This window comes from Xiphophorus couchianus, chromosome 17 (assembly GCF_001444195.1).
Source record: "Xiphophorus couchianus chromosome 17, X_couchianus-1.0, whole genome shotgun sequence".
In the NCBI taxonomy this organism is placed as follows: domain Eukaryota; kingdom Metazoa; phylum Chordata; class Actinopteri; order Cyprinodontiformes; family Poeciliidae; genus Xiphophorus; species Xiphophorus couchianus.
In genome coordinates this window covers 6,384,906-6,412,779 of record NC_040244.1, presented here as the reverse complement: position 1 = coordinate 6,412,779, position 27,874 = coordinate 6,384,906, and the positions used below count along the sequence as shown (strand labels likewise).

The 27,874-nt window shown below is 37.8% G+C and overlaps 1 protein-coding gene across 4 annotated transcripts in view; it reads left to right on the top strand.

Annotated features, from left to right (window-relative positions):
• Positions 1-27,874, top strand: part of bltp3b (bridge-like lipid transfer protein family member 3B) — a 42,122-nt gene that overhangs the window by 12,893 nt on the left and 1,355 nt on the right. Inside the window, exons 3-23 of one of the 4 annotated variants that reach the window (XM_028044338.1) lie at positions 1,413-1,451; positions 3,130-3,221; positions 3,412-3,601; positions 3,696-3,836; positions 4,717-4,884; positions 5,868-6,048; positions 6,140-6,223; positions 6,296-6,472; positions 6,844-6,956; positions 13,353-13,494; positions 13,604-13,797; positions 14,561-15,283; positions 16,365-17,005; positions 18,008-18,091; positions 20,160-20,308; positions 21,513-21,670; positions 21,748-21,898; positions 23,227-23,268; positions 25,582-25,871; positions 26,734-26,836; positions 26,921-27,072. In XM_028044338.1, coding sequence (XP_027900139.1) covers positions 1,413-1,451; positions 3,130-3,221; positions 3,412-3,601; positions 3,696-3,836; positions 4,717-4,884; positions 5,868-6,048; positions 6,140-6,223; positions 6,296-6,472; positions 6,844-6,956; positions 13,353-13,494; positions 13,604-13,797; positions 14,561-15,283; positions 16,365-17,005; positions 18,008-18,091; positions 20,160-20,308; positions 21,513-21,670; positions 21,748-21,898; positions 23,227-23,268; positions 25,582-25,871; positions 26,734-26,836; positions 26,921-27,072 — 4,014 coding nt within the window. The remainder of the gene's footprint in view (positions 1-1,412; positions 1,452-3,129; positions 3,222-3,411; positions 3,602-3,695; positions 3,837-4,716; positions 4,885-5,867; positions 6,049-6,139; positions 6,224-6,295; positions 6,473-6,843; positions 6,957-13,352; positions 13,495-13,603; positions 13,798-14,560; positions 15,284-16,364; positions 17,006-18,007; positions 18,092-20,159; positions 20,309-21,512; positions 21,671-21,747; positions 21,899-23,226; positions 23,269-25,581; positions 25,872-26,733; positions 26,837-26,920; positions 27,073-27,874) is intronic. The other 3 variants (XM_028044340.1, XM_028044342.1, XM_028044341.1) reach the window with 3 other exon arrangements.

The following is a 27,874-nucleotide window of genomic DNA, read 5'->3' as shown; positions in this document are numbered from 1 at the left end:
CATTCATTAAATGTATTAGACAGACTGTAGAAGATGTGTAGTTCCTCCTTCCTGCTTCACTTACTGTGTGACACAGCGCCCCCAGAGGTGAGGCACAGCACTGCACTGCCTCAGCCCAAATTGTTTTCATGTAGTTCATGCATAAATTCAGCCATTTTGACCATGAAATTATTACCAATAAAAGAAAAAAATAAGTCATGAAAAAGTCAAGTGGAAAAATAGATTTTGTCTCATTATTGTTTGCGTCTATGTACCTAATTTACTTGTAGGGATTATGCTTCCTCTGATTGTATGTCACTGGCGGTTATCTTAGTCTCTGACTACTTTACTCTACTTTTATGCTCTCCGTTTATTTCATAACCTGATCTGTCTCAGCTTTGCGTCACATTCATGAGCAGACTTTGGCACACCCTGGAAAAGTTGAAGAAGCTGTATAATTTACTTATGACTCCACATTTGCACAGGCCAAGGTCAAATTTCCACCTCTTCTTCTCTTCTTGGACTTTCTCTACAGTTATTTTAGCTCACTTTTAGTCGCCATTTTGTCAGGGAGCAACACAGTAAGCGCTGTGCTTTGTTCATCCTTGATCGCCCTCCTTTATTGTCTGTTTTTATGCAGGCTTTGCTGTTTTTCAGCTGTAATCATTTACTGGAAGTTTTTGTGCTGCGGCAGATTTCTTTATGACAGGTGGAGCAGAAACCATTTTTACTGCTTGGATACATTTCACTTTTTTTACCTTTTCAGTTTAAGCTGATTTAAAATATGAGAACACAGATTTTTATCTCACTTCCTCACATGTTCAACTCCCCGTCTCTTGTATCTTCCTCTTACAAATCAGCGAAACCCAGTATTGTGTCCTATTTAGCTTAAAAATGCTGCAAACAGAAGATATCTGATGCTTGTCCTGGTTAAATGAAGTTTATAAAACGAGGAGATGTTGAGTGGATAAACATATGGAAAAAGCCTTAAATAGATTAATCTTTATTGCAGTTGCATAATCTCTCACTGGAAAAGAGAAAAATCCATGCTTTTGTTTTATTGTAGCTTAGTGAAAAATGTTGACTTCACTATGAATAACTGTTTAGAGTGCAGATTTAATGCAGGTTCACATTGTTGTAGTTGTCGACTCAGCGATGGATGTGAGCTAGCACCCCCTGCTGGTGACTTTGATTATTTTTGTTTAGAGCAAAGCAAATGAAATGTTTCATTCACTTTAACAGTCAAACACTGATTTGTGACTCCTTGATGAACAAGTTGCTCTGTCAAAATAAAACTTGCCAATAAACGCTTGGTCTGAATCCATTCTGCTGTGTAATTTGACGTGGACTGTAACTCATCTGGCTTTAGTGCTTGTTTTACTTTCATTAATTTCTCTTTTGGCATTAAACATCTTTTGGGTTTTTATTAACAGATACCATGGACAAAACTAAAGACTCACCCAATTTCTTTGGTAAGTTTATGTTCTTGCTTCTTATCTACTATTAAATCAACCTGAATTGGAAAAACAGACTCCAGTTTCTGTCAATTAATTTGACAGAAACTGCAGGTTTCCCTCTGTATATTATAAGCCTGGCGGGCCACCAGGCTTTACTTGTGCCCTCACCAGGCTAAGTATTGTGGATTTATCTTTGTTTTTTTTAAATTGTTGCCTTTTTTAAGACTTTGTAGTTGGTGTTTAGGCATTAATCTTCCAGTCTTCCAATAATGCATAACTATAAAGTGATATTTTCAAATTTCCTGTCAACTTTAAATGTTTTTTAACTCAAAAATATGGCAGGTGGTTGGATGATCTCCTAGCGCCCCGAGCACCGGGCTTTGCAAGTTTTCTGGGCAAAACTTTGTATTTAGTCACTTTTCATGCATCTCTGTTGGACCTGAATGAAAAATGAAAGATACCTACATGCTGCGCTACAAAATCACAATCTCTTTGAAATGTATGTGTCATTATGGTTCCAAAATGAATCCTCTTCTGCTTTTTGTTTACTTGTTGAGTGTGTAGAAATCCACAGAGTATTGGGATTGTACATGCTGTATCTCGGGAGGTCGCTCTCGTCAATCAGATAATCTGTGATTATCTGAGAAGATTTGTCTTCAGCCGCCATATATTGGGTTCTGAGTTCATTCTGACAGCCTTGATCGACTGGTTCTTCTTTGTGGCTTCGCTACGGCTGCCATCTTTAAGGGAGCAGGTGTCGGGTTTACAGACTCAGTCCCAAGATGATTGTTTTCCCTGCTGTCACCTGGGCTCCATCTTTACTGCTCCACCTGATGTTAGAGTTCATACGATGCATTCAAAAAATATAATTTTCTTCAACATCTTCTCAAGGACATTCACAGACTGATCCTAAAGCCTCTATAATATATCTTGCTCTGGGTCATTGTCATACTGAAAGATAAACTCCTGCCTTTTTTTGAGTTTTTAAGGGTTTTTAAACTTTCCTTTTAAAAAAATCTGCATATACATTACACAAATAAAAATCTGACAAGAATTTAAAAAAGTGAGTAAATGAGATTTATTATTTTGCAGCAAGCTTTAAGGCCTGGTTAAGCTATAAAAGCAAACATCTGCAGACATAAAATGACATGACTGTCCATTTAACAGGCAAAAGGAGAGTTGATCAATTAATAAGGTGCAAAGTGTTAACTTTTGAGGAGTTGTAAACATCTGCTGCTCAAGTGGAATCGTGTTGTTGAGGTTTTTAGTCTATTAGACTAAAAATCTGAAGACGGTGACCATTGTTGAAGGAAAGACAGAAATCTGATGAGACCAAATATGAAAACGTTGTGGACAAAATCTAACTTTTCAACACTGAAACACGGTGGTGGTAGGGTGATACTGTGGGGATTGTTGTCTCATGCAGAAAAAAGTTGGGCAGACTTAATAAGGAACTCAGTGAAGGTAAAGGTAGAGAAAATAATAAAGGAAGAGATCAGTGTCAACTCTTGTGATAATTTACACTTTTACGCATTTTTGTTTGCTGTGTCCCTTCATTTTTGACAAACAAGTTGACATTTATTTACTGATATATTCAAACTAATGTCGCCTAATGGTAGAGATTTGTTTTATGAACACTAAATAATGTTTTCTTTTTGTTGGTGTTAAAGTAAAGCTATGCGTTCTTTTGTAGACCCTGGATAAGGTGATAATGGAAATGAGCACGTGTGACGAGCCTCGTCCCCCTAATGGTCCGTCTCCCATAGCAACGGCATCTGGACAAAGGTGAGCTTGGATTGCAGGAAAATGAGTTATTTGGTGCCAGAAATCTATTACTCTGATTTCTAAAATGCAGAAAGATGCGGCAGATGCATTGAAATCAAATTTAAAAGTGATGCTTTTACTTAATCTCTTTACAAAAACCCGATATTAGCCCACATTTACTTGCTAATCACCCTGTTTGTTGTCTGCGCAGTGAATATGGCTTTGCTGAGAAGGTGGTGGAGGGCATTTCCTTATCCATCAACTCCATCGTCATCAAGATCAGCGCCAAGGCTTTCAACGCCTCCTTTGAGCTCTCCCAGCTGCAGGTGTACAGCGTCAACACCAGCTGGAGCATCAGCGACCTGCGATTCACCCGCATCCAGGACCCTCAGAGGGGGGAGGTGGGTCGGCGCCGGCTCCTTTCAGAGGAAATGGCTCTGATTAGGCCGCCTTGTGTAGAGATCTTTGACTCGTCAACGTTTTTTTTGGCTACAGATCCTGACGTTTAAAGAAATCAGCTGGCAGATGATCCGCATCGAGGCTGACGCCATCCAGAGCGCCGAGCACGAGATGCTGAGCGCCCCGATCCGTCTCATCACCAACCAGTCCAAGATCAGGGTCACTCTGAAGAGACGGGTTGGTGTCCGAGAAGAAAGAACGTCTAGATTTCTCTTAATAATTATCCACCAAATTAGAGCTGCAACTAATGATTGTTTTAGTAATTGGTTAATATGTCAATTATTCTGCTAATCAGATAAAAAACTGGCACATTCTACAGATTTTTCATTTAACCACTTCAAAATCTGCAGAACGTACCAATTTTCTGGCCGTTTAATTATCAGAATAATCGATAAAGCATAAAATTGTGACAGACCAATATAATGTAGTACATAACAAGGAAATAAAAAACAAGTTTCATTTTAATTTGCCATCTAAATAAATAAATTGTAAAGTGGAGAAAAACGGTCCTGCAACCCTCCATTGTTCTAATAATAAATTATTTTGATGATTAATTGAATAAAAAAATTGGCACATTCTACATATATTTTATTTAGCCACTTAACTCTTTTTTTATACAATATTAGAAATACATTAGAAGATGCAAATAAATAATTAGATTCCTTTTTTAAATGAGAAAATAAACATTTTACTGCCTGAAATGCAATAACATAGCACTGCTGTAGGTTAAGCTAAAACTACTTGGATGAAACAAAAAAAAGGTTTGCCTGTAAATTTATCTTAATTGCATCTTAGTGTATATTTTTTGCACAGTTTTGGCTCAATTACTTCTCTAAATATGTTTTTTTTTCACCAAATGGCTTTTTTTGAATCTGTATTTTCCAGTCAACGATTAATCAATAACTAAATTAGTTGATGATTACTTAAAAAAATCAATTAATCACGATTAATTGTTCCAGGCTTAACTCATACAATGATAAATTGATCTGAAAAGTTTCGTTATGCTGTCAGCCATCTTTGTTTTTCATGTTTATACGAGCGTTTCTTCCTGATGCAGATGAAGGACTGCAACGTTGTGGCTTCAAAGCTGATTCTCGTCCTGGACGACCTGCTGTGGGTTCTGACCGACTCCCAGCTCAAAGCTATGGTTCAGTATGCAAAGTCCCTCAGCGAAGCCATGGAGAAGTCTGCTCAGCAGAGGAAGAGCATGGCTGCAGACGATCAGGTACGTGTTCCATGAACAAATAACTCTTTCTAAAGCTGGTTCAGTGATTTTTTTTTACTTCTCTGCTCTGTACTTACTGTCTACGTTTTTCTTCTATTTAATCAGAAAACATCGTTCCGCTACTCAACATTCACACTTACTCCCCTCCCACTACACTTTCCTCATAATCACTTAATGTCTGAAATTTACTCTAGTATGCCCTCTGGTGGAGACATTGAGCACTTTATGTTTTACACAATTAAAAGATGTTAAAAACTTAAATCAAGCATTTATGCACTCAGTTTTTTTCTTTTTTCAGAGTTTGTACTGGTGCTTGAAATCCTTAAAAATTTTAGAATTTCAGTTGGATGTTTTCAAGGTTTAGAAAGTGCCTCATTTTTGTATAAAGTCCTTAAAAGTGCTTAACATTAAAGCTGCACAGTTTAGTATGAAGTGCAAGCTAATGTTTTATCAAAAATTAAAAATTTGGAAAACATTCTTTACAATTCAGACCAGATATTTACATACACCTAACAAAAAGACATAAAGTTAAATCAGACTAAACTTTTCTTGTTTTCTGTTGGTTAGAATTTCCAAAATTATTTCTATTTGCTGAACACAGAAAAGGTAGAGAGAAAAATTCTTTAGATTGTTTTTGTAACTTCCTTTGTATATTCAGTGGTAGTTCCTAATGGTTCGGTGGCATATTGATTGTCTTATATTTTACACAGTAAACAACATTATTTAAATTGGGGATTTTATTTTAAATTAGTGTTTTATTCTTGGAACAGTCATGTGTGCAAGGTGTGTGAGAGACATTTCAAAACATAAAAACAGACTGTATATAATAGTGAATTGAAACTGTCTTTCTCTGCAAAAGTTTGCAAACTTACCTTAAAAATTCTTGAAATCTGCTTAAATTCTACTGTGGAACAAGTGTATGTTGTTCCAGGTTAGTACAAAAGAAAAGCAGAAGCCCTGAAAGTTGCCGTTTTGTTCACCAGGCGTCGTCGCCGCCCCAAACTGCCCAACAAGTGCGCACCCAGCAGGCGTCCACAGCTGCTGACCAGAGTGCAACCATGGCCAAGCTGTTCAGTGCCTACGATGTGTGTGAGACCTCACACCACCTCCAGATCACACACCTGGATCTGCACATCTGTGATGACATCCATGCCAAGGACAAAGGTATCAAATACACATTAGAAACACAGTAGAAAGAAAATAATCCAAGGTTTTTACTCTTGTCTAGTTTTATTTTTCGCTCTCTTCTCCACAGCTACCAGTAGGAGGATAACAGGTGGAGCGATGCAGCTTTCCTTCAGCTCCATCACCCTCGACTACTACCCTTTCCACAAAGCAGGTCGGTTCTTCGCTTCCTTGTTTGTGGTAAACCTTTCACTGTCTGCTCTCATGTTTCCTTTCCTTTTCTCAGGGGACAGTTGTGTCCACTGGATGCACTACAGCGAAGCCACTAAAACCAGAGAGACCTGGGCCAAGAGTCTGCTGGACGAGTACAAAACTGATGTGGAAAGGTTAAAGGGCGCGGTTCGAGACCGACAAGGCCCCGGCGCTGCACATGGCTCCCCGCATCACGGCTCCCCGCATCACGGTAAGCAAAATGCACTTCTTCATACGCTGCAGATGCTAGCTCAGCAGGACGTCATCCCTGTGGGTTTTCTGTCCCTCAGTGTCCCTTATGGACGAGTTTTATGAGCCTCTAGGAGGCCAGGAGGGTGCAGAACGAGAAGTAGGGCTTAGGGAGGCAGATGAAGGACTCCTAGATTGGAGCCCCTACACACAACCTCCACCCCAGTGCTGCTGGTGCCTAGAACCAGGTACCACTGTGTGTGTGTGTGTGTGGTTTTTGCGCACACCTGGGTGCGGTGATGCACACTCGTTGAAGAGCCCATCTGCATTTGTTTTCTTTTTCTTTCCTCCCTTATTTTTTCTTTTCTTTCCTGTTTCGTCCATTCTCTCCAGGAAAGATAAACACCTCCTCCTCCTCCAGCGCCTCCTTCAGCCCTCCGCCTCCAAAGACGCAGCTCATGTCCAGCTCCTTCGTCCTCAGGATGGCGGACTTCAGCATCTACCAGGTCACTCAACACACCCTCAAAAAAGGAAAACAAACAAAAAAGTATCATTTTGCTTCCATTTCACAGTTATGAACTCTTTATGTTGGTAGCAGAAATTTAAGTTTCTTCTAGAATAAAAGTCTGAAAAGTACAACAGAGGGCCACTGAAAAAAATAAATCTGTGTCAAATTAAAATAAATAACCTAATATCTTTTAAATATTTGTCAATTATATTGTTTGTATATAAGAAAAGAATCAGATAATAGTTTCTTCCTTGTTGCAGGATGTGTAAATCTGCACTTTATTCACACTGAACCCTATCCCACATGTTTCGTTGATTTGAGTTTTAAAATATTTATTTGCTTGATGATGCATAAACAATTTAAACAATTCTTATTCTGAGAAATTTTATATATTTTTTTCTGATGGCCCCAATACTATTTGGAAAAGAATGTGGCACGCATTTGTCTAGATTGTGCTAGATTATTTGTAAAAAATATATTAATATAGGTCTAATTTGCTTTAATATCACCCACTGAAGAGAAGCGTCCCCTCAGCATCATGCTGCCACTTTCATTTTGAACCTTCGACATTACAGCTAATGTCACGTCAAATTTATTTATGTAGCCTTTTAAAAACAGGTTTAAAATGGCACCATAATCTTGTACAAAGATTATAACAGAATAGAATAAGTTGATGAAAAGAAAAAAGATAATACAAAAAATAAATAAAAGTAATACTAATAAGTAAATAAAATAAAAACAGAAAAATGTGGAAAAGTTGAAGTGTAATAAACAGCTGAGATAGTTCCTCTGACTTTTCTGGATTTGTTTGTTTGTGTGTGTGTGTCTGTGGTATTTAAACACTAGAAAGACTGCCTAAGAGGAAAATTAAAATTAAAAAAATAATGGAAATGAAAGAAATCATTATAAAATATAGATGTCTTATGCTGAATTTATTTGTTGGTGACCAACGTTGCGTGCAATTTTGTTCACTTTGGCTAATAACTTATTTTTAAGCAGTTATGAGGCACAGTTGCGCCAGTAACTTGACAGGTTGTTGCTAGGTAACCAAGAGTGAATGAGTGAGTTGCTAGGTAACCAAAGAGTGATCTTGACCCTTGACATAGCATATCATACTGAATGATGTCAGTGACATCAGTAGCACCTGTGATGTCACCTGCATGGTTACCTACATTGACTTAATCCATTCAATATGGTAAATATTGCTAATAAATATGAAATTATGTAAAATATTTATTTTAGGTACAAGGCTAATGTTAGCATAATGGCTATCATTAGCATATTGAGTCACTAGCATGTTGATGCTACTTGCATCACTTAAGCTAAACTTAGCATTTGGATCATTTTAATTTATACACTAATGTTAGCATACTGAATGATGCCAATGACATCAGTAGCACCTGTGATGTCACCAGCATGGTTACCTACATTGACTTAATCCATTCAATATGGTAAATATTGCTAATACATATGAAATTATGTAAAATGATTATTTTAAGTACAAGGCTAATGTTAGCATAATGGCTATCATTAGCATATTGAGTCACTAGCATGTTGATGCTACTTGCATCACTTAAGCTAACCTTAGCATTTTGGATCATTTTAACCTAACTCAGTACTAAGCAAACAAGTTTAAAATGACCGAACTAAGTACTAATTTAATTATTTTAAAACGACCTAACTAACTACTAAACCAACAACTTAAAAAAAACCCTAAGTACTAAACAAGCAAGTTTAAAATGACCTTACTAAGTACTAAAACAATTTTAAAAAGCTCTAACTACTAAGCTAACAATTTTAAAATGACCTACAGTGGATATAAACAGTCTACACACCTCTGTTTAAATGCCAGGTTTTTGTGATGTAAAAAAATGACAAGACAAATATTTTCACAACTTATTCCTCCTTTAATGTGACCTATAACCTTTACAATGCTATTAAAAAACAAACTGAAACCTTTCAAGCAGAGAAATATAAAATAAAAAACTTGCAATAACCTGGTTGCATAAAATATGCACACCCTTAAACTAATACTTTGTTGCAGCACCTTTGGCTTTTATTACAGAACTCAGTGTTTTTGGGTAGGAACTTATCAGCGTGGCACATCTTGATGTGGGAATATTTGCCCACTCTTCTTTGCAAAACCGCTCCAAATCCAATAGATTGCGAAGATTGTGCACAGCCCTCTTCAGATCACCCCACAAATGTTCGATGGGATTCAGGTCTGGACTCTGGCTGGGCCATTCCCAGGCCTTTATCTTATTCCAGTGAAGCCATTCTTTTGTTGATTTAGATGTGTGATTTGGATCATTGTCATGTTGAAAGATGAAGTTCCTCTTCATCTTCAGCTTTCTAACAGAAGGTCGAAGGTTTTGTGCCAACACTGACTGATATTTTTAACTGTTCATAATTCAGTCCACCCTGACTAAGGCCCCAGTTCCAGCTGAAGCAAAACAGCCCCAAAGCATGATGATACCACCACCATGCTTCACTGTAGGCATGGTGTTCTTTTGGTGATGAGCATTGTTGTTTTTGCGTCAAATATACCTTTTGGAATTATGTCCAAAATGTTCACCTTGGTTTCTTCAGACCATAACACATTTTCACATGTGTTTGGGAGATTTCAGATGTCTTTCTGCAAGATTAAGCTGGGCTTTGATGTTTTTCTTTGAAAGATAAGGCTTCCGTCTTGCCGCCCTATCCCATAGCCCAGACATATGAAGAAGACGGGAGTTTGTTGTCAAATGTACTGCACAGCCAATACTTGCCAGAAATTCTTACAGCTTCTTCAGTGTTGCTGCCTCCCTGACCAGTTTTCTTCTCGTCTTATCAATTTTGGACGGACGTTCTGTTCTTGGTAATGTTACTGTTGTGCCATGTTTTCTCCACTTGATGATGATGATAGTCTTCACAGTGTTCCATGGTATATTTAATGAATTGGAAATTCTTTTGTAGCCTTCACCTGACTGATATCTTTGAATAATGAGATCCCTCTGATGCTGTGGTAGCTCTTTGCGGACCATGGCTTGTGCTGGATGATGTGGTTACAAAAATGTCAGGACAAGCTGAACAGCTGAACTTTTCCAGAGGCACTTTAATTGGTGACAGGTGTGTGCTGACTCCAATTTAACATGAATTTGAATGTAATTGGTTAAATCTGAAAACAGCCACATCCCCAGTCCTAAAAAGATGTGCACACTTAAGCAACCGCAGTACCTCAGTTGTTTATTTTTATTCCAGCTCCCTGAAAGATTTTTGTTTGTTTTTCAATTGCATTGTACAGGTTCAATGTCACATTAAAGGTGGAAAAAGGTGTGAAATTGTTTGTCTTGCTGTCATTTTTTACTTAAAAAAACCTAACTACTAAACAATTTAAAAATTACCTAACTACTCAACAATTTAAAAAGACCTAACTAACTGCTAAACAATTTAAAAAGACCTAACTAACTGCTAAACAATTTTAAAAAACCTAACTAACCGCTCAACAATTTTAAAAGACCTAACTAACTGCTAAACAATTTAAAAAGACCTAACTAACTAGTAAACACACAATTGTAAAATCACCTAACTACTCAACAATTTAAAAAGACCTAACTAACTAGTAAACACACAATTGTAAAATCACCTAACTACTACCAATTTAAAAAGACCTAACTAACCGCTCAACAATTTGAAAAGACCTAACTAACTAGTAAACACACAATTGTAAAATGACCTAACTAACTACTCAACAATTTAAAAAGACCTAACTAACTAGTAAACACACAATTGTAAAATCACCTAACTACTACCAATTTAAAAAAGACCTAACTAAGTATTAAAGCAATTTAAAATGACCCAATGAATGGCTCCACAGGTGTGATCTCATCAAATTTGGGCTCTGGCTCGAAATCCTCTTCCTGCAAGGTCTTCGTGTGAACGAAGGCCTCCCTGGGTATGATTTCAAATCTTGGCTCCAGTTCTAATGATTGTACCTGTGAGCCTTTGGTTGACAAAATCTCTGGTAGATAGGTTTCTAGATCTATGATGTCTGACACATCATCTTGAGGAAAGTAGGCCTCCACAGGTGAGATTTCATGACACCTGGCCTCCAGGTGTAATTCCTCTTCCAGCAGATCTTTGGTGAAGATCTCTGGAGGAATCAAGGCTTCCATGGCCACAGTTTTGTTGGCCATGTTGTGGGAGGTTCCTGGTTTTTCTGGTAGGTTCACCGGAGCCACCCTAGAAGAATGTTTCCTACTGAACTTGGTGAAAAAATCCTTGATCCTTCCTTTCAGACCTTTGAGCATAGATTGTGGCTCAACTGGGTGGACAACGGCTTTCCTGGATTCCTTACTAGATGCGTGCAATCTGACAAACAGATCCTTAACCATCACTTTGATTTCGCCAACCATATCGTTGATTGCTTCATCAACGTGATTGCGTGGATTGTCGTTAGAGTCAGAGTCTAAGATGGAATTGACTCTTTCCACCACATATTTGACAATGAGATGGTTTAAATTGTCAGTATGTTCTGTTCGGACTTCTCCGCCAACCTTTACGACCTTAGCAAAGGCTTCAGGCAACTTGTTGCCTACGATTGCTTCAATTGCTTCAGTGCTGCAGTTGTCCTTAGGAAGACTATCCAGAGCGTTGGCTATAAAGAGCTCCAGGATATCTTTCAAAATCCTGACCAGAATGCAGGTGGTGGTGCGAGCGGGGTCCCCTGTTGCCAGAAGCATCCACTCCATCCAGGTTAAGTTGGTGAAAAGTGGGTGGATTATACCCCTCAGGATGTTGACTGTGATGTTCTGGGTCTCTACAATTGGAGAACGCATTCTGCTTGGCATAATTGCTGGTTTGAGGATAGGTTTCACGTTTTCTGCTCTAACAGCGAGATCAACAATAAACTAATCCGTACTCTGCGACAAACGACTGCAAAGTGAGGATTAGAGAAGAACAGAAAGCAAATAAACATCTATATGACGTCCGTTCACAAGTCATAGGCATCAAACCCGCCGAATTCTATGTTCTCATGTAATAAGTCACGTTTTCTAGACTTGTGTTAAAAACTGTTTCCGAATTCTGGGGTTGCATCCGGGTCCTTCGGAGACCGGAAGAGAGAAGCTATGAACAGTTCTAGCCTCTAGCTAGCAAAAACAACCAATGCGCTCCTTTAAAGCTAGCCAACAAACTGACATGTGGTAGGCTAATATCGCTTTTATTCAGTTTATTTCACTTTAAAAATGCTCACAGGATGCTGCGCGGTAGGCTGCAGAAACGGATAAGCATAAAAACCAAACTTGTCATTTTATTACTTAACATTTAAAGAGGAACGACGCGGCGGCAAATGATAGCAGCTGTCAATCATAATGACTGGCATTATTATCATTGTAACAGTGAACAGTTTTTGACAGGTAAGAAGACTACCTCACCTTCTCCCTTTCACAGTAAAAGTATACATTCGGGTGTGAAATATATACATTGTATACGCCACAGTGTACTTTATTAGTAAATGTAATTAGAAAGATATTGCATTATGGAGAAGGTAAGCGTCCAACCATTGGTAACCATGGAATCAGTGCCGCACCGTCATGTAGCCTAGCATGTATGGAAAAACTGGTTAGCATCTCGTCTTTTCTACGTTTTTTTTACTGCTTTTCCGGTTTAAGGGGAAACGGCGTTTATGACATAGTGATATAAATGTGGTGTAAATTCAGACAAAGTCGGTAATTTGATCAGCACATCAGGGGGGAGGAGGTTAGGGTCGGTTTCTAAGCTAGCTGTTTCCAAACTTGGTAAATACCGCTGTCTATGAGCCCCAACCAGGTGAGTTACGTTCACAGACAAATTAGCTCGACTCGAACAAGTTAGAAGCCGTGAATAAACTGGCAAAATAACTTTGGAAAACAATTTCAAGCGCTCTGTTCAATACTTCGTCCCTCACTTCCGACGTCTGTCATGGCGCCTCGAATGATTTAGTGACGTAGTTGCAAAGGTAGCTTGTTGATTTCATCAACCTTGCTTAGATGGCCATGAAAGCTAAAGTTTTTCCTCTCATCCATGGGCTTTAAAAACCTGGATGATTTTCTTTTTGGAATTAACCAGCAGAAGTCTCACTTGAACCTGTAGCAGGTTTTCTATTTTTCTTTGGGTTTTTTAAGGATCCTTGCAATCGGTTTCCTTTCCCATGCATCATTGGTGATGTTTCAGGAGAAACGGTTGGGTCACAGTAAGTCTGATCTAGTAAGTTATCCTCTAGTCTGTTACTCTGCCGCATAAAATCCCAGTAAAATGTGTTTTTGGTTGAAAGGTGAAAAAATATGGAAAAGTTGGAGTGTAATAAACAGCTGAGGCTGTACCGATATTCTCTCTTAGATTGACTTTTTTCTTCTTTTTTTCTTCCCCCCTCCAGGTGTCGATGGCAGACCAGCGGCGCTCCAGCCCAAAGACCATGATCTCCTGCAATAAGAAGTCGTTGTATCTTCCCGCGGAGATGCCGGCCATCCATGTCGAGTTTACAGAGTATTACTTTCCAGATGGAAAAGATTACCCCAGTAAGACTTTTACTCAAATAGTTTTTAAGTAAAAAAAACTATTCCTTCCCTTTATGTGTAAATTTTACACATTAAACCTCTTCCCTTCTTCCCCCTCCTGTTCCTGCAGTCCCGTGTCCCAACCTCTATGCCCAGCTCAACGCCCTGCAGCTGGTTCTGGATCCCCGCAGCCTGGTGTGGATCAACCTCTTTGCTCTGGACTTGAGGCAGAGTCTGGAGCAGTTCATGCAGATCTACAAGCTCAACGACTCGCAGAAACCCGACGAACACGTCGACATCAAGGTGGACGGCCTCATGCTGAAAGTAAGCATTAAAGCATTCGCTGCCATGCAGAAGTATCCACTCTCCCCTCAAACCTTTTCCGATTTTATGACATTGGAATGACCTAGAGAGTGATATTCACAATGCCAGATCACTGTACATATTTAAGAGAATGCTAAAAGATATTTCAAGATATGTGAATTGTTTTTTGAGTTTGTTTTTGTTCCCTATTGTTTTAATGTATTCTTAGGTTAAATGAGCAAATATCAGATTTTTTCTTGTTTCTGCTCCCTTTCATTTTATTGATTTGTATATTTTCCTGTTATTTTTATATAATTGCTTTGTTTTTATAATTGCTTTGTGTTTGATATTAACAGATATCAAACACAAACCTCAGAGTTTTGCATTGCTAGCATAAAGTAGCACATGAATGTTTGGTGGCAGGAAAATTATACTTGCCTTTAAAATGATTTAGAAAGTGCATATAATTATTTGTAGAACCTTTTTTTCTGTTGTTGAAGCTTAATACTTCTCATACTCCGATCAGGGGGTTGTACAGCGTTAGTTCTTTTCTACAGCTGAAACAATTAATTTGAATAATCGATTTTTTGCAATATGTTTATATTTTTCGCTTGAACACTACTTAAAAAACTGGCGGTACTTTAAGCAAATTGTCTTTTTTGTGTCAATTAATCGATAACTAAATTAGAAGATGATTATTTCAAAAGTTGATTAATCACAATTATTTGTTTCAGCTCTACTTAAAGTCATGTAAAATGTTTTCTCTGATGTTTGATTGTTTTAGTTGGTGGTTCCCACGGAGCCGGACGCCTCCTATGCTGCAGACTTGCCTCGCTCCGTCTCCATCCAGACATCAGAGATGGTCGCCACCAACACCCGGTACCCCCCCAACTGCACCCGCTCCCACCTGGAGGCGCTCCTGCAGGCCTTCGAAGGGGAACCCTTCTTCTCTCCTTCTTTCTCCACTTTCCCCCGCTCGCCCTCCTCCGTGCCCGTCCTTCACCCTGTCTTCCAGCAGCATGCTCACGAGCAGGACACCAAGCTGCAGCACATCCACCGGGGGCTGGTGGAGCCCACCATGGGGGCGGACGCCCTCAAAATGCCTGCAGCCGCCGACTTCTGGGCGCTGCACTTCGCCCAGTTCTGGGTGGACTACGAAGGCAGCCGTGGGGGCAAAGGCCGGCCACAGCCCTTCGTGGACTCGTTCCCTCTCACGGTGTGGGCGTGCCAACCCACCAAGCTCGTCCAGCACCAGGAGAAGCTGAAAGACTCGGTGGGAACTGGACTGTCCAGGAGCTCGTCAGCGGAGGCGGTCGCGCGTTTGCAGAGGAAGCGAATTTTGAAGGAGTATTACAGTGCCGATAGCGCGCCAGCATCAACACAAAGTAACGGCCTACATAAACCTCACTCACTGGACAGCGTCCCCAACTCACGCTGTTCGTTGTCACCAAGTAACGACGCAGACGTCCATCTGTTGGTGCATGTGCAGAAGCCGCTAAGCGCTCAGGTACATTTGTGTTTTTATTTAGAAAGACGTGGTAGTTTTGTGTGAGATGATCCATATATAGTAGATTGTACTGATTGGTTTTTGAAGATTTATTTTTTGGATTCACGCACTTCTTGGGTTTCCATAGTTCAGATGTCAGCACTGCCAGGGCCGCCATCTAGTATGACAAGGTTCTATTTATTTGAACTTTGAACTCAGGTCAACTCTGTGATCGAATATTAGGGTCAGGCTACAAATTTTTTATCTTTTTATATTTTTATATAATGTAGTTGTAAGACAATAATTTGAGGATAAAGTGTTAAAATTACCAGAATAAAGTTGTAACAACAGAAGAAAAGTTTCGACGCTCAAGAAAATGACATCACATCTTATTACTCTAGAACCTTTTTTGTAATTAAAATTACTTTTTTCTTGTGAACTTAAAATAAAATTTTATCTTTTTTCTGCTAATATTATGGCTATATTCTCATAATTAAGCAAAACTACAACCTGTGGTCCAACTCGGAGAACGGATGATTGAAATTAAAGTCACTTCTTGAAGATGTTCTATCTTTTGTCATTTATTTTTTAGGGAAACAAATGGATCTGGTATGAAAAAATTCGAGATGTAATTTTCTGCCTCCCCATTGAGACATGTTCATGGCGACAAAGTACCAAGAACATTTTAATTTTTATTAAGGGTTTTTCAAAGTGGGGGCCAAAGGGGAAAAAAATATAAAAACAATTAAATAGAATTTTTTTTTTAATTTAAACAATTTTTTCATAAAATCTATTTTTCAATCATTATTATAAAATATAACTTGATAATTTATTGCACTGGCGTTTGACAGGCTCATCTTTCTCACAGCATAAAATATGAGGCAGCACTTTTACTAAATGAATGCAATATTTTTTTTATTGAGAATAGAAAGTGAGAAAAATCATCCTAAGAGTTGTTTTATTACATAATTTGTATCATTGTCTGCCGTTTTGCCAGTATTTAATGTTGTTTGAGGGGACATGGGAAAGTTTGCGAACCCCTTATTCAGCAAATAATAAGTTTAATATGTCATATTCGCTTTTATTCAAATCTGTGTTTCAGGTGAGCCATCGGCAGTATGTGTTCCTGATGCACCTCCTGCGCAGCCTGAAAACCCTGCAGCAAACGCTGCAGCAGGATCTGGAGAGCATGGCCTCCAAGAGAGAGCGCAAAGATGCAATGCACCGTCCCGCCGACCACAAACCCTTCACCTTCTGCCTGGGCCTCCTGCTGAAGAGCGCCGAGGTGTCGCTCCTCATGAAGCCCATTCCCCAGCCTGAGGGTTCAGGATCTCCTGCTGGGTCAGAGCTCTCCCCCTCGGAGAGCAGAGGAACGCTCGAACCAGCAGGTGACGTGGCGGAGGGGCCAGGAAAGGCCAACGAGGAGCCAGGGTCTCAAGACGGAGGAGCAGCCAAGCAGCCTTGCACTGTAGACCAGCTGTTATGTGGTGAAGGTCCAGAAGGGGGCGCCACTCTGTATGCTACCCCATTAATTCCCTCATCGACTTGTGAGGAGAGGACTCCGGTGAAGAACCCGGACAGGGGGGCTTCAGAGGCAGTGGGGGAAGGCTTGGTAGATGGGTTAGGAACCGGGGATGAAGCGGGTTCTGGGCTGGACCCGAAAACCGCTTTGACCGACCCGCTTTCTGACTTCAGTGACAAAGAGAAAGCTGCAGCTGCAAAGATGCCTCAGTCAATTTCCAGGTACATTTTTCTTTATTTCTCATGGCAGATGCAAACTTTAATCATGCAAAATGATTCTTTTTCAAAGCTAATAGCGATGTGAGTCTTTCAGCGATTTATTTAGATATTTAGGGCCACGATTTGATTCAGAATTTATTTTTAATTCAGAAACTATTCAAACAGTCTAGAGATTCTGTTTAAAACAATTCTGTAAGTGTTCATACAGTACCAAATTCCCTCAATTTATATATTTCTAAAATAAAATAAAGTCAAAGAATTATTCAAAATGCATATAGGCAGGACGGCTTTCTTCGGTGGCGTAAAGCGATATGCAGAATACTCACAAATAGGGAAAGACGTACAACTTAAACGCATCTTAATATTTATTTTTGAGCATTTTCAATCTGATCGAATTCAGAGTTGATTGATTCTGAATTCAATCAATTCAGGATCAGGATTAGGAATTATGACTCTTTACAGAATATTTTCTTTTCCACTGTTTTGTTTAATATCCAACAATTGAGTCTCTTCAGGAGTGAATGCAACCTGCTTTTTAAATATTTCGGTTCTGATCCATGTTTAAGTCTTATAAAATATGACAGATTATGACCACTGCAAAATAATGGGTTGCATTTATCAACAGAATTATTTCTTTCAGCAAATTTTAAGAAATATCTGTGTCTGTAGTTGTCGTCTTAATCTTAACAGCAGCCTTTTACACACTGAGTAATGAGGGGAAACTAAATACAACAAGCAGATTTATTTCTGTCCTCATAAAATATGACTTTCTTCTCTCTTGCGGTGTTTCTGAGAACCGTTCTATCAATAACCTTCATGTCTTTCTGTCACTGATCCAATCTCTTCCTGAACACAAGAGCTTGGTGTCTAAACTTCCAATGTCAGTCATTTCATGTTTCAACCTCATTCATTGTCCATCATTTCGGAGCTCATTAACTCTCTTTTCTGCCTCTTGCCTTTCACTTTGACCGATGTGAGGTGTGTGTGTGTTTTCTCTCTACCAAGGAAAGGAAGTTTGTCTGTGGTTTCTGATCTCCTCAGCTCCTCAAACTCCAGCAGATCCACCTCCCTTTATTCCATGTCTAACATGTAAGGCTCTGGATCTGTGACTAGATATGGTAAAGAGTTGACTTCACACCTGCAGCGTGACGTGTGTGAGTGTGTGTAGTATATAAAGCGTTTTATTATTTTTATCTCCACATCAGTGCTCACAGATCTTAAATTTCTTGAGTTTGGTCTGGTTTTTCACTTTTCATACCCATCTATCAAGTAAACAATGTTACTGAGTATTTCTGGTCTAGTTTCTAGTCCAAATATCTTAGTTCACTTGAAATAAGACAAAACTGACTTACATGTAACTTTTCAAGCAAGATACAGGAGCTTCCTTTAAGTAAATTATTTCTTAATATTGGTGAAAAAGTAGTAGTTAAATGTGAAATTTATATTTTTTTGTCAATATTAAGGAATTATTTACTTGAAGCAAGCTCTTACGTCTTGGTGAAAAGTTACTTTTAAGTTTGTTTTGTCTTATTTCAAGTGTATAAGATGTTTACACTAGAAACAAGACTAAATTTACTTGGTAAAATTCTTTGTTTTTTCAGTGTAAATGGCTGGACTATATGATGTGCCATTGAGTCTTTAAGAAAAATATGTTTTCTTGGTCATAAAACACTTACTGCTTTTACTCGTCTGTTTTAAAACGCCTCCATCTGGACACACCAGTAGATGCGTCTCCACTGACCCTAAAATTGCCCAAATTGGAATTACAAAAATAAATTTGCTTAATGGAAACATAACAGTTTTGAAAAAAAACTCATATTTTTTTTAAATTAAAAATCTTTTGCAGTAGGATGAGGTGGTTTTTCAACTATATCAAAATGAATATTTTTTGCAATATAAACACTTCGCATCACTCGAGTCACATGATTAGCAAATATGTTACTTCTGGTGGAATCAACAAAGAAGACAACAGGAAGTGGTAGGAGGAAAATGGCTGACATTTTCTAAATAACTTATGTGAACAAACTTATTCATGTGTGATTTTAATCGACACACTGAAATTGTGAAAGTTTTTCGTACATTTGTAATGGAAATGCAGCTAGTGTGGCTTTGGTTCATTGGATCCAGGTCCTACAAGCCTGTGGGACATTAATGCAGTTTTCTAACTAAAATTCAATGTAAATAAATTAGGAAATATCCTTAATTAGATCACATGCTCATGTTCTGATCTATAAATCCTAACATTTGCATTAAAATCATATTCTGCTGCACATATTTGATAAATGAGATCCAGTAAATCCCGTACTTCATACTTTTGCAAATCTGGTTTGACGTTTGTTGTATTTTGCAGTTGAATCAAACTGAATATATGATTAATTTACAGCTAGTCAACTCTGGTATTTCATTCTTAAACTCTGTAATTAAATAAAACCCAATGTATTCCTGCAGATCTTAAAGGAATTGTAATGTATGGAGAATGTGTAAGTTGATGGACAGAAGATGTTCTGCAGCAGGGACTAAAAAGGCGGTGTGAAAACAGGAAGGAACTCGAACATGACACGCCGCCGCTGTGAAGTCAGCATCAACTGTTTGTGTGTGTGTGTGTCGGCGTGTGTGTCTGCGTGTGCGTACGTGCCCGTGTATGATCGTGTCCTTGTTCTCGTAACGGTCTGGTGAATAAAATCTGTGCAAATGTTTGTGGATCCCCCAGTGGGCATTTGCATGTGTGCACGACACCCTGTTTTTATTGTCTCTCTGATCATTTTCTTTTATAACAACCTTTTTTACTGTTTTGATGTTAAAACAAGAAGCTTTGTGTCGTCTTTGTCCGTTTTAGCCTTGTGTTCTCTGATTTAGTTCTGGTTTTATTTCCAATCATTTGTAGCCATTAAGAGAGTAGACATGACCTTAAACAACCCCACACAGAGGAGATGATGCATATTTAATTCACGGCTGCCTCACTGAGCTCTGGGAGCACAGTAGCTTCAAATCTCATTTGTCAGCATTATAAAATGTATTTTAGACCTAATAAAATTGTACCTGCTTTTGTTAATAGATGTCTAATTTGATCTAGATGAAGTCGTGTTAGGAATCGGTATTCATTTTCTTCTGCTTCGTGCATCACTTCTTCTTACGTATGTGTGTTTTATTTTTGTAGCGGTCGTTTGATGCGCGATCGCTCCCAGTCCAGTTTCTCTGTGTCCTATAAGAACATGAAGAAGAGCCCGTCCCTTCAATCTCTGGACAACATCTCCATAGACAGCTACTTGATGGAAGACGGAGACACTTACAGCTTAACGGAGAGAGGTGGACTCAGTTACATCCTTTGTATAAAAACACAGATATACTTTTTCTTCCTTTTTTAACCTTAATGATGGAAAAAAAACAACAACACTGTTTTAGGTTACTTAGTGTTACCAAAATTATCTCTCTCTAAATAAAAACCAAATTATTGAGGCCCATATAAAGATATCAATGTAATATTACAGTTTATAAAGACCTTAATTTCTTGTTTTATTAAATTAAATTGTAAATATTTGGCTATATTCTCAGTTGTTGCATTTGGAGGACAGATGTAATGCGTTATAAGCCACTTTTACAGTGAACAGAGGAAATTATAGCGTTGTGAAACATATGATTTAGCAATTAGAAAATAGTTTGGTAAAACTAACTGACCTAAAACAGGAAAACAGGTTTGGTGTGACTGTTGGCTTCTGACTTTTCAAAATGTATATGAAAATATGTAGTTTCGACTCTACTTTAAAACTTTTTAATCCTGTTGAAATTTTTCACATTTTGTCACGTTAGAACCACCAACCTTAATTAATTAATTTGGATTTAATGTACAAAAGTTATGCATACTTTTTATGGTTGTGTTCTAGCAAATTTTATTAAATTTATTTAATAAATTATGCACAATTATGAACAATTTATCATTTAGCAAAATTTTATAATAAATTTTGCTAGATGATAAATTGTTCCAGTAGTTATTACAATAAACATTAATATCGTTGTTGTGAGACCATTTTCAAGTAATATATTGCTAATTGCTAAGTTCGTCCACCCAAAGTCCAATAAACATTTAATGTTGTAAATTAAACTTAACACTGAATCTGGAAGATATTTTAATTATAAAAATAATAAATAAAACGGAAACAAAAACACAAGGATTAATAAAATGAACTATAATGTCTCTGTAAACAAAATATTATCAGAATGTAGCTCATTTCAATTGATTATGCTAATAATTGATTGATTATTGCGACAGGCTGAGTTGTATTGTGAAGAAATGTTCCATTTTCCAAGTTAGCGTCCGTAGCTAACTTTAATAAACGTCTTGTACATTTTGCATCTCATCTTTTGCACAAATCAGGAGAAACAATACAGATGTACCTACAAGATGCTTGTCACTAACAGCAGGGGGCAGCGTTGTGCTTATTTTCTGTTGAGCAGCTTGATAGGAAACCATAAAAGTCTTATTTTTCTTCCTCTTATTGTATTTTTGTCACAGACGATGTGTCCATCTCCGGCTTCAAGGACGCCATCAGCGAGCAGAGCGTCCCGGAGAGCGCCGCCGAGGCAGTGACTGTCCAGGAGAAGGACGGGGCCGCGTCCCCCGACAGCGTCAGCGCCGCCTCCCAGAGCATCGACGAGCCAGCCAAAGATACGGTGAGAGATCCAGGAAGTCTTTGACACAGAAGAAGTCAAAACACCAGGAGATGATGATGCTGACTGTCCTCCTCCAGGTGTCTGTGCTGGTGCTGAAGGTCCAGACGTTGTGTGTGGGCATGGAGGCGGTGGGCGAGAGCTCAGCCGTGACCCTTGAGGTCGGTCGGGTCACTCCTAACCAGCTGGGCAACATTGGCCTCAGAGAGTACCTAAGCAACCGCAGCCTTGGTAAGTAACAACCATCGATACGATTTATTACGGATTCTGCATGTTTTCCACGTTGCACCCACATTTCACAGCTTTTACATATTTTATCTGTAATATTATTTTGTCTTGTTTCATGTGGGACTTCTTTAAATTATAGCTAAAATTGGCATGTGGGAGAGGTTGTTGAACATACATTTAGAGCTCCTGTTGGTGTTTTTTTTTTTTTTTTAACTTCAGAATAATTATGAGACAATTGTGAGACGGAAAGAGAAATGAGTAGCTTTTATCCAAGAGCAGGAAGCTGCAGGATGTTACTGGAAAGGTTAAAATGCTTTTCTTAGAAGAATAAAAGGAGTTCCTGTACTATAACGGTTTTAAATTAGCTTTTATCATCATCTAGACTAAGAAAAACAGTGTTTGAAAAAAAAAACAAAGTTTCTTAGAAAGCAGATTATATTTAAAATATTTACATTATTTTGATATTTTAGGCACTATAATTTTAGTTTGAGTTAGAAGCACAGAACCTGGGAATATGTCCAAACGTATTCAAAATTCATTCGCTTTATATCAGCTTTAAGGTTCAGAAAAGCCAAGTTGATAATTTTATTTTCACGTTTTCTGAATTTTCACAAATTGAGATTAGAGATTATATTTTAAACTCGGAACTAATCAACGTCAGGTCAGATACCAAAGATGCCAAAACAGAAACCAACAATGAATTGTATTTGTCTTTATGTTATTTTAGAAGAAATAAGTATTGAGTATGTACTGTATATGTTGTTTTTTTTTTTTTACTCGAATGCCCAGAATAGACAGAGATCAGAAAACGGAGAATCTTCAGATTTTTACTGAAACTATTACGATTAAAAAATAAATAAATAAATAAGTCACCACACCCACCCAAACGAAGAGAAAATAAGAGTAAAATGTTCAAACTTTGCATAAAATTAGTGTTTTTAAAGATGTACATAACATGGCTTATCACTGGTTTAGATTTTATTGAATAAACTATGATATTAACTAACATCGCATTACATAAATGTGTATAAAGTATTAAAATTATTAGACAGTTTAGGAAAATATCTATTGTTACGCTGATGATACTCAGCTGTATTTATCCAAAAAGCCCGACCAATCAAAGACTGCAATTAATATTTATACTGTAATAAAATGAACTGGGTTAGAATGTAATGATATTATTGGATTAAATTTGATTGTGAGCAACCTAGTCAGGTGAGATTAGGAATATAATCAGAAATGCTTAAAAACTAGATGACAAATTAGGTTTTCCACTCTAACACACCCATCCCTGCTTTTGTCTTTATTTACCTCCCGTAACCTCCCCACAGGTATGGTGTGTTCAGTACCAATACCTGCTCAGAGCAGCCGAGGTAACCGCTGGGTGTTAATTCACCATGTTAATCCTAACATGCATGCTTGGCTCCGCGCATCTGTGCCTGTGCTTAACATGTTTACACACATGAAGCGTGTGTGTTTGCTCGTTTTCCAGCAGCAAACGGGGAACACTTGAGTGTGTGTGTGAGTGGCACTTAATGAAGGCTAGATTTGTCTGTAATGGACTGAGTGGTCCCATTATTTGCAACATTAGGCCCCCCAGACTTTAAACACGGCAGATTTAAATTAACTTCTGGTTTTTGCGCGGACAGATTTAACCCCTAATCCTCCCGTTCTCTTCTCCGTCTAATTATCTCCATCCTCCTCTTCCTCTCTCTCCACTGCAGCAGACTTTGCAGTTTCAGTCCAGTGATTCAGGCAATGAGAGAGACGCCAGGTTTACCCCCCTGCCACCTATTTCTATCGCCCATCCTCCCTCTCTTTCCCTCCAATTTTACTCTCCCTCAAACTCCCACTCCATCTTCCTCCTAATCCTGTCGCTCAGCCCTCCATCTCCACCTTTCCTTTTCTTCTCCAGGCCATCTTTTCCCTCTCCTCTCTGTCTTATCTCACTCATTCAGTCCTTCTGAATAGCTTCTGGCTTTTTCTCGTTTTGCATTTTCCACCTTTTTTTTATTTTTCTCCAACTGTAGCTTCTCAGAACAGAGAAAATGTCACTTCATGTAGAAAAAGCTGACAGCTCTGCGTATTTGTGCAGATCTCTGTGTTTCCTCTCCATTTTAACCCTCTATACGTTCTTTCAGAGCTTTATAAGTGGAATCAATATGTTCATTTCCATGACTTGCTGAATGACGTTTTGTGACTTGTGATGTTTCAAGTAAAATTATGTCTCAACTTCAGCTTTTATCACATCATTTTCTCATCCTTTTCAGGATTTAGATTGTTCATACATGAATAGTTAAAGCAGGAAGTTTATTTGAACAGCTAAAGTCAGGAAACATAATTAAACATGACTGTCAGCTGGAGCCTGTGGGACGGTAAAAAGCCTCTTTCAGTTCTTTCTTCCTTCTAAGGGAATCTCTGTCTTTTGTCTCCAACTCCTCTTCATGATCTGCTGCTTCCTCCTTTACAGTCGCTTCACGTCTCACTTAAAGCTGCTTTTAAACCCGACATCAAAATACTCCACACATCACTTCAGCGGCTGCTTTTGAAACTATTTACCTGGAAGAAACCATCTTAAATGTGTTGAAACATTAAGTTCATAAGGCTATTTGACGAAATAACAAAACGTTAGCAAAGATTAAAGAGATGTAGAGCAGGCAAGATATTGACTGCTCTTACCATCTCAACACATCCCACACAGTGTTACAATACAGAAAATAACTAAATAAATAATAGTTATTTAAATTTCACTAACTGTTCACCTCTAAAGAAAATAAAATTGTATTCAACTTACAGAACCATCAACATATTTATTTTATTTTATATTTAGGTCATGTTTTTATAATTAATTTTACACGTTTTACATTTTATATTTATATTTGCTAATATTTAACACTTTAGATGAGAGTATAAATTGTCAACAAATGAGCACTTTCCCCTTTGGGATCAATAAAATATTTTCCAAAATTCTGTTACATTTTATTTGTATTTATTTTTCAGAAGCACGTGTCACACATGGACTTAAAATAAAGTAAAATATTAAAACCATGTTCTGTTTTAATGTGAAAATTACAAAAAATGTAATAATGCTTCTATATAATATAAAGAAGTACATTCTTATATATATATATTATTCAGTAATTAAAATATTTGAACAACTGGTAATTATCCGTTATAATATCTTTAATAGGTTACATTTTTTAATGTAACCTATTAAAGATATTATATGTTAAATTAATAGCTTAAATAAAAAAATTAATTAAATTTAACCTATTAAATTGAATAGGTAATTGTTTTTAAATGTAACCCATTAAATTTAATATGTAAAATAAAAATAAGTATTTTTTTATTTAGTGTATGAAATCTAATAGTTAATTCATTTAAACTATTAAATGTAATAGGTAGAATTTAAAAAAGTGCTTTTTTTAATTCAACCTATTAAAGAATTAGATATTTATTGATTTTTTTAAAATGTATTTTTTGTAATCTAAGCTCTGAATTAAAAAAAAACAAAAAACGTTTGAGATTAAAATGTATTTTTGTTTCTGGGTCAGTAAAGTGAAACTGATGCAGAGTAGAATAAAGTTACAAAAGTTACATTTTACGCTCTGGAGTATTTTGAGGTCAGAGGTAAAATCGGAAACGGCTCCGATTCTGAGCGTGAGCCGCTGTGTTTTCCTCCACAGCGGGTGGGGAGACCCGCTCTGGCTCCAGCCGGGGTCTTTACAATCCGGAGGTCCGGGCTCGCCTGGAGAGCGGGCCGAGCGCCGCCACTCACTCCCCGCTGGCGGAGCGCAACGGCTTCCTGCAGCTGCATCTCCATGGATACCAGGCCAGATTCATGATGGCGTCGCTGCGCAACCTGGCGCTTTTCCTGGAGGGCGACCGCTCCACCGACGTGATGCCCATGGAGATCAGAATCAGGGACACACACATCAACTTAGAGGCGAGGAAACCCTGTAGTTTACATTTGAAGGTTATGATCAGCGTTACATTTACTTGAGTGACTTTTTGAAAAACAATTTACTTTAGGAGAATAAAAAAAACCAAAATTTCAAACACACACCTGCAGTTTTTGTTGAAGTTTTATAAGTTTTTTATTGAAAGAAACTGATTTGGAAACATTTTCTTTTGTCTGATTTTGTTACTAATATGAATTCTTGACATTTTTGTCCTTAAAATACCAAGATTTCCACTTAACTTTACATTTTGGTCCATCTGATGATGTAATTTTTAAATATTAAATGATTGGTAAAATGTTTACTCAAGTACAGAGTAACTGATCAAATTATCAAATAGTTTTTTTACTCTTATTTAAGTAACTTCTTGGACGGATACTTTTTACTTTTACTTGAGTAGTTTTAATATGAAGCACATTAAAATTCTAGTCTTAATAGAGAAACATTTCTGGGTTTTCTACCCACTGAATGAAAAACAAACATGTTTTAACCAAAAATTCACCAGACACAGACACACGCCTGCAGTTTTTGTTAAAGATTTATAAGGTTTCTTATTGAAATAAAAGTCTCTTTTGCCCGATTTTGTTATTTTTTGTTACTTATGTGAATTCTTGTCATTTTTGTCCTTAAAATAAAAAACAATTCCACTTAACTTTATATTTTGGTCCATCTGATGATGTAATTATTAAATATTAAATGATTGATAATTTAATCTGTTACTCTGTACTTGAGTCAACATTTTACCAAAAGTTTTTTTACTCTTATTTGAGCAACTTCTTGGATGGCTACTTTTTACTTTTACTTGAAAAGTTTTGAGTACTTTATTCACCTCTGGTTATGTCATAAAAAGTAAATTTTGATGTAATTTCCTGTCTACAGCAGGGAGACGACTCCGCTGACAATCCCGACGCAGAAACAAACACGCTACACGTGGACAGCCTCGTCGTACGCAGAAATGACGACGGCTCTTTCTCTGTCGGAGGTAAACGCAGCATCTACATCAAATCTCCCAACTCACTCAGCTGTAATTAATTACAAACTCTCTTGTCCTTCGTTCTCGTCGCAGTGGACGGCGCCGCAGACGCCAAACCCAAGAAAGCGCAGACGGACAGCACGCTCAGTCCACTTCCTGAGGCGGTGAGTGGCGTCTGCAGGACAGCGAAGGCGACACAGACTCAAACGCCTCCCAGCAGCCCCAGACCGACCGACAGGGAAAAGGTCAGACTCTAACGATGAAATAATCTGCAGTTTGAAGGTTAAATTTGTACATTTGGTGACATTACAACTTCAAACTTTAATGTGTTTTATTGGAATTAGAACCAGAACCAAACATGGAGAAGCAGCATTCAGCTTCTATGCTCCACAAATCTGGAACAAACTTCCAGAAAACTGCTGAAATCAAGCCTGAAAACGTACCTATTTAGAGTTGCTTTTGAACCACAATAAATGGAACGTTGTCCAACATATTTGACGTATATTTACGTGATGATTTTCATGACATCATTTGACAAAGTTTAATGTTTATTGCTTGTTTTATAATTGGTTTCCATATTGTGTTTTTATGATGTAAAGTACTTTGAACTGCCTTGTTGCTTAAATGTGCTAAGCAAATAAGCCTGACTTCAATTTGTAGACAGCAGTTTTCAAGTCTTGCCACAATTTGACACTTCTATTTGCATCTGGACTTTGACTAGACCACTCTAACGCATGCTTTCATTTGAAAGATTTCTTGTTTTACCTCTTGCTGGATGTTTAAGATTAGTTAAAGGTTTAAAATATCCAGGATTTATACTTTTTTCCCCATATTCCTGCCAACCACTCTGACTAGCTTCCTTGCTTCTGCTGAAGGAAAGCCCATATCATAATGCTGCCACCACCATGTTTGTTCTTAGGTATTGTATGTTCAGAATAATGGTCAGTCTTTCATCTGCATCTACGCCTAGATGTTCAATTTTGATCTTATAAGACCACATTTTTTAGTGTTTGATTTGCAAGATGTTAATACTTTGAACTTTTCTGG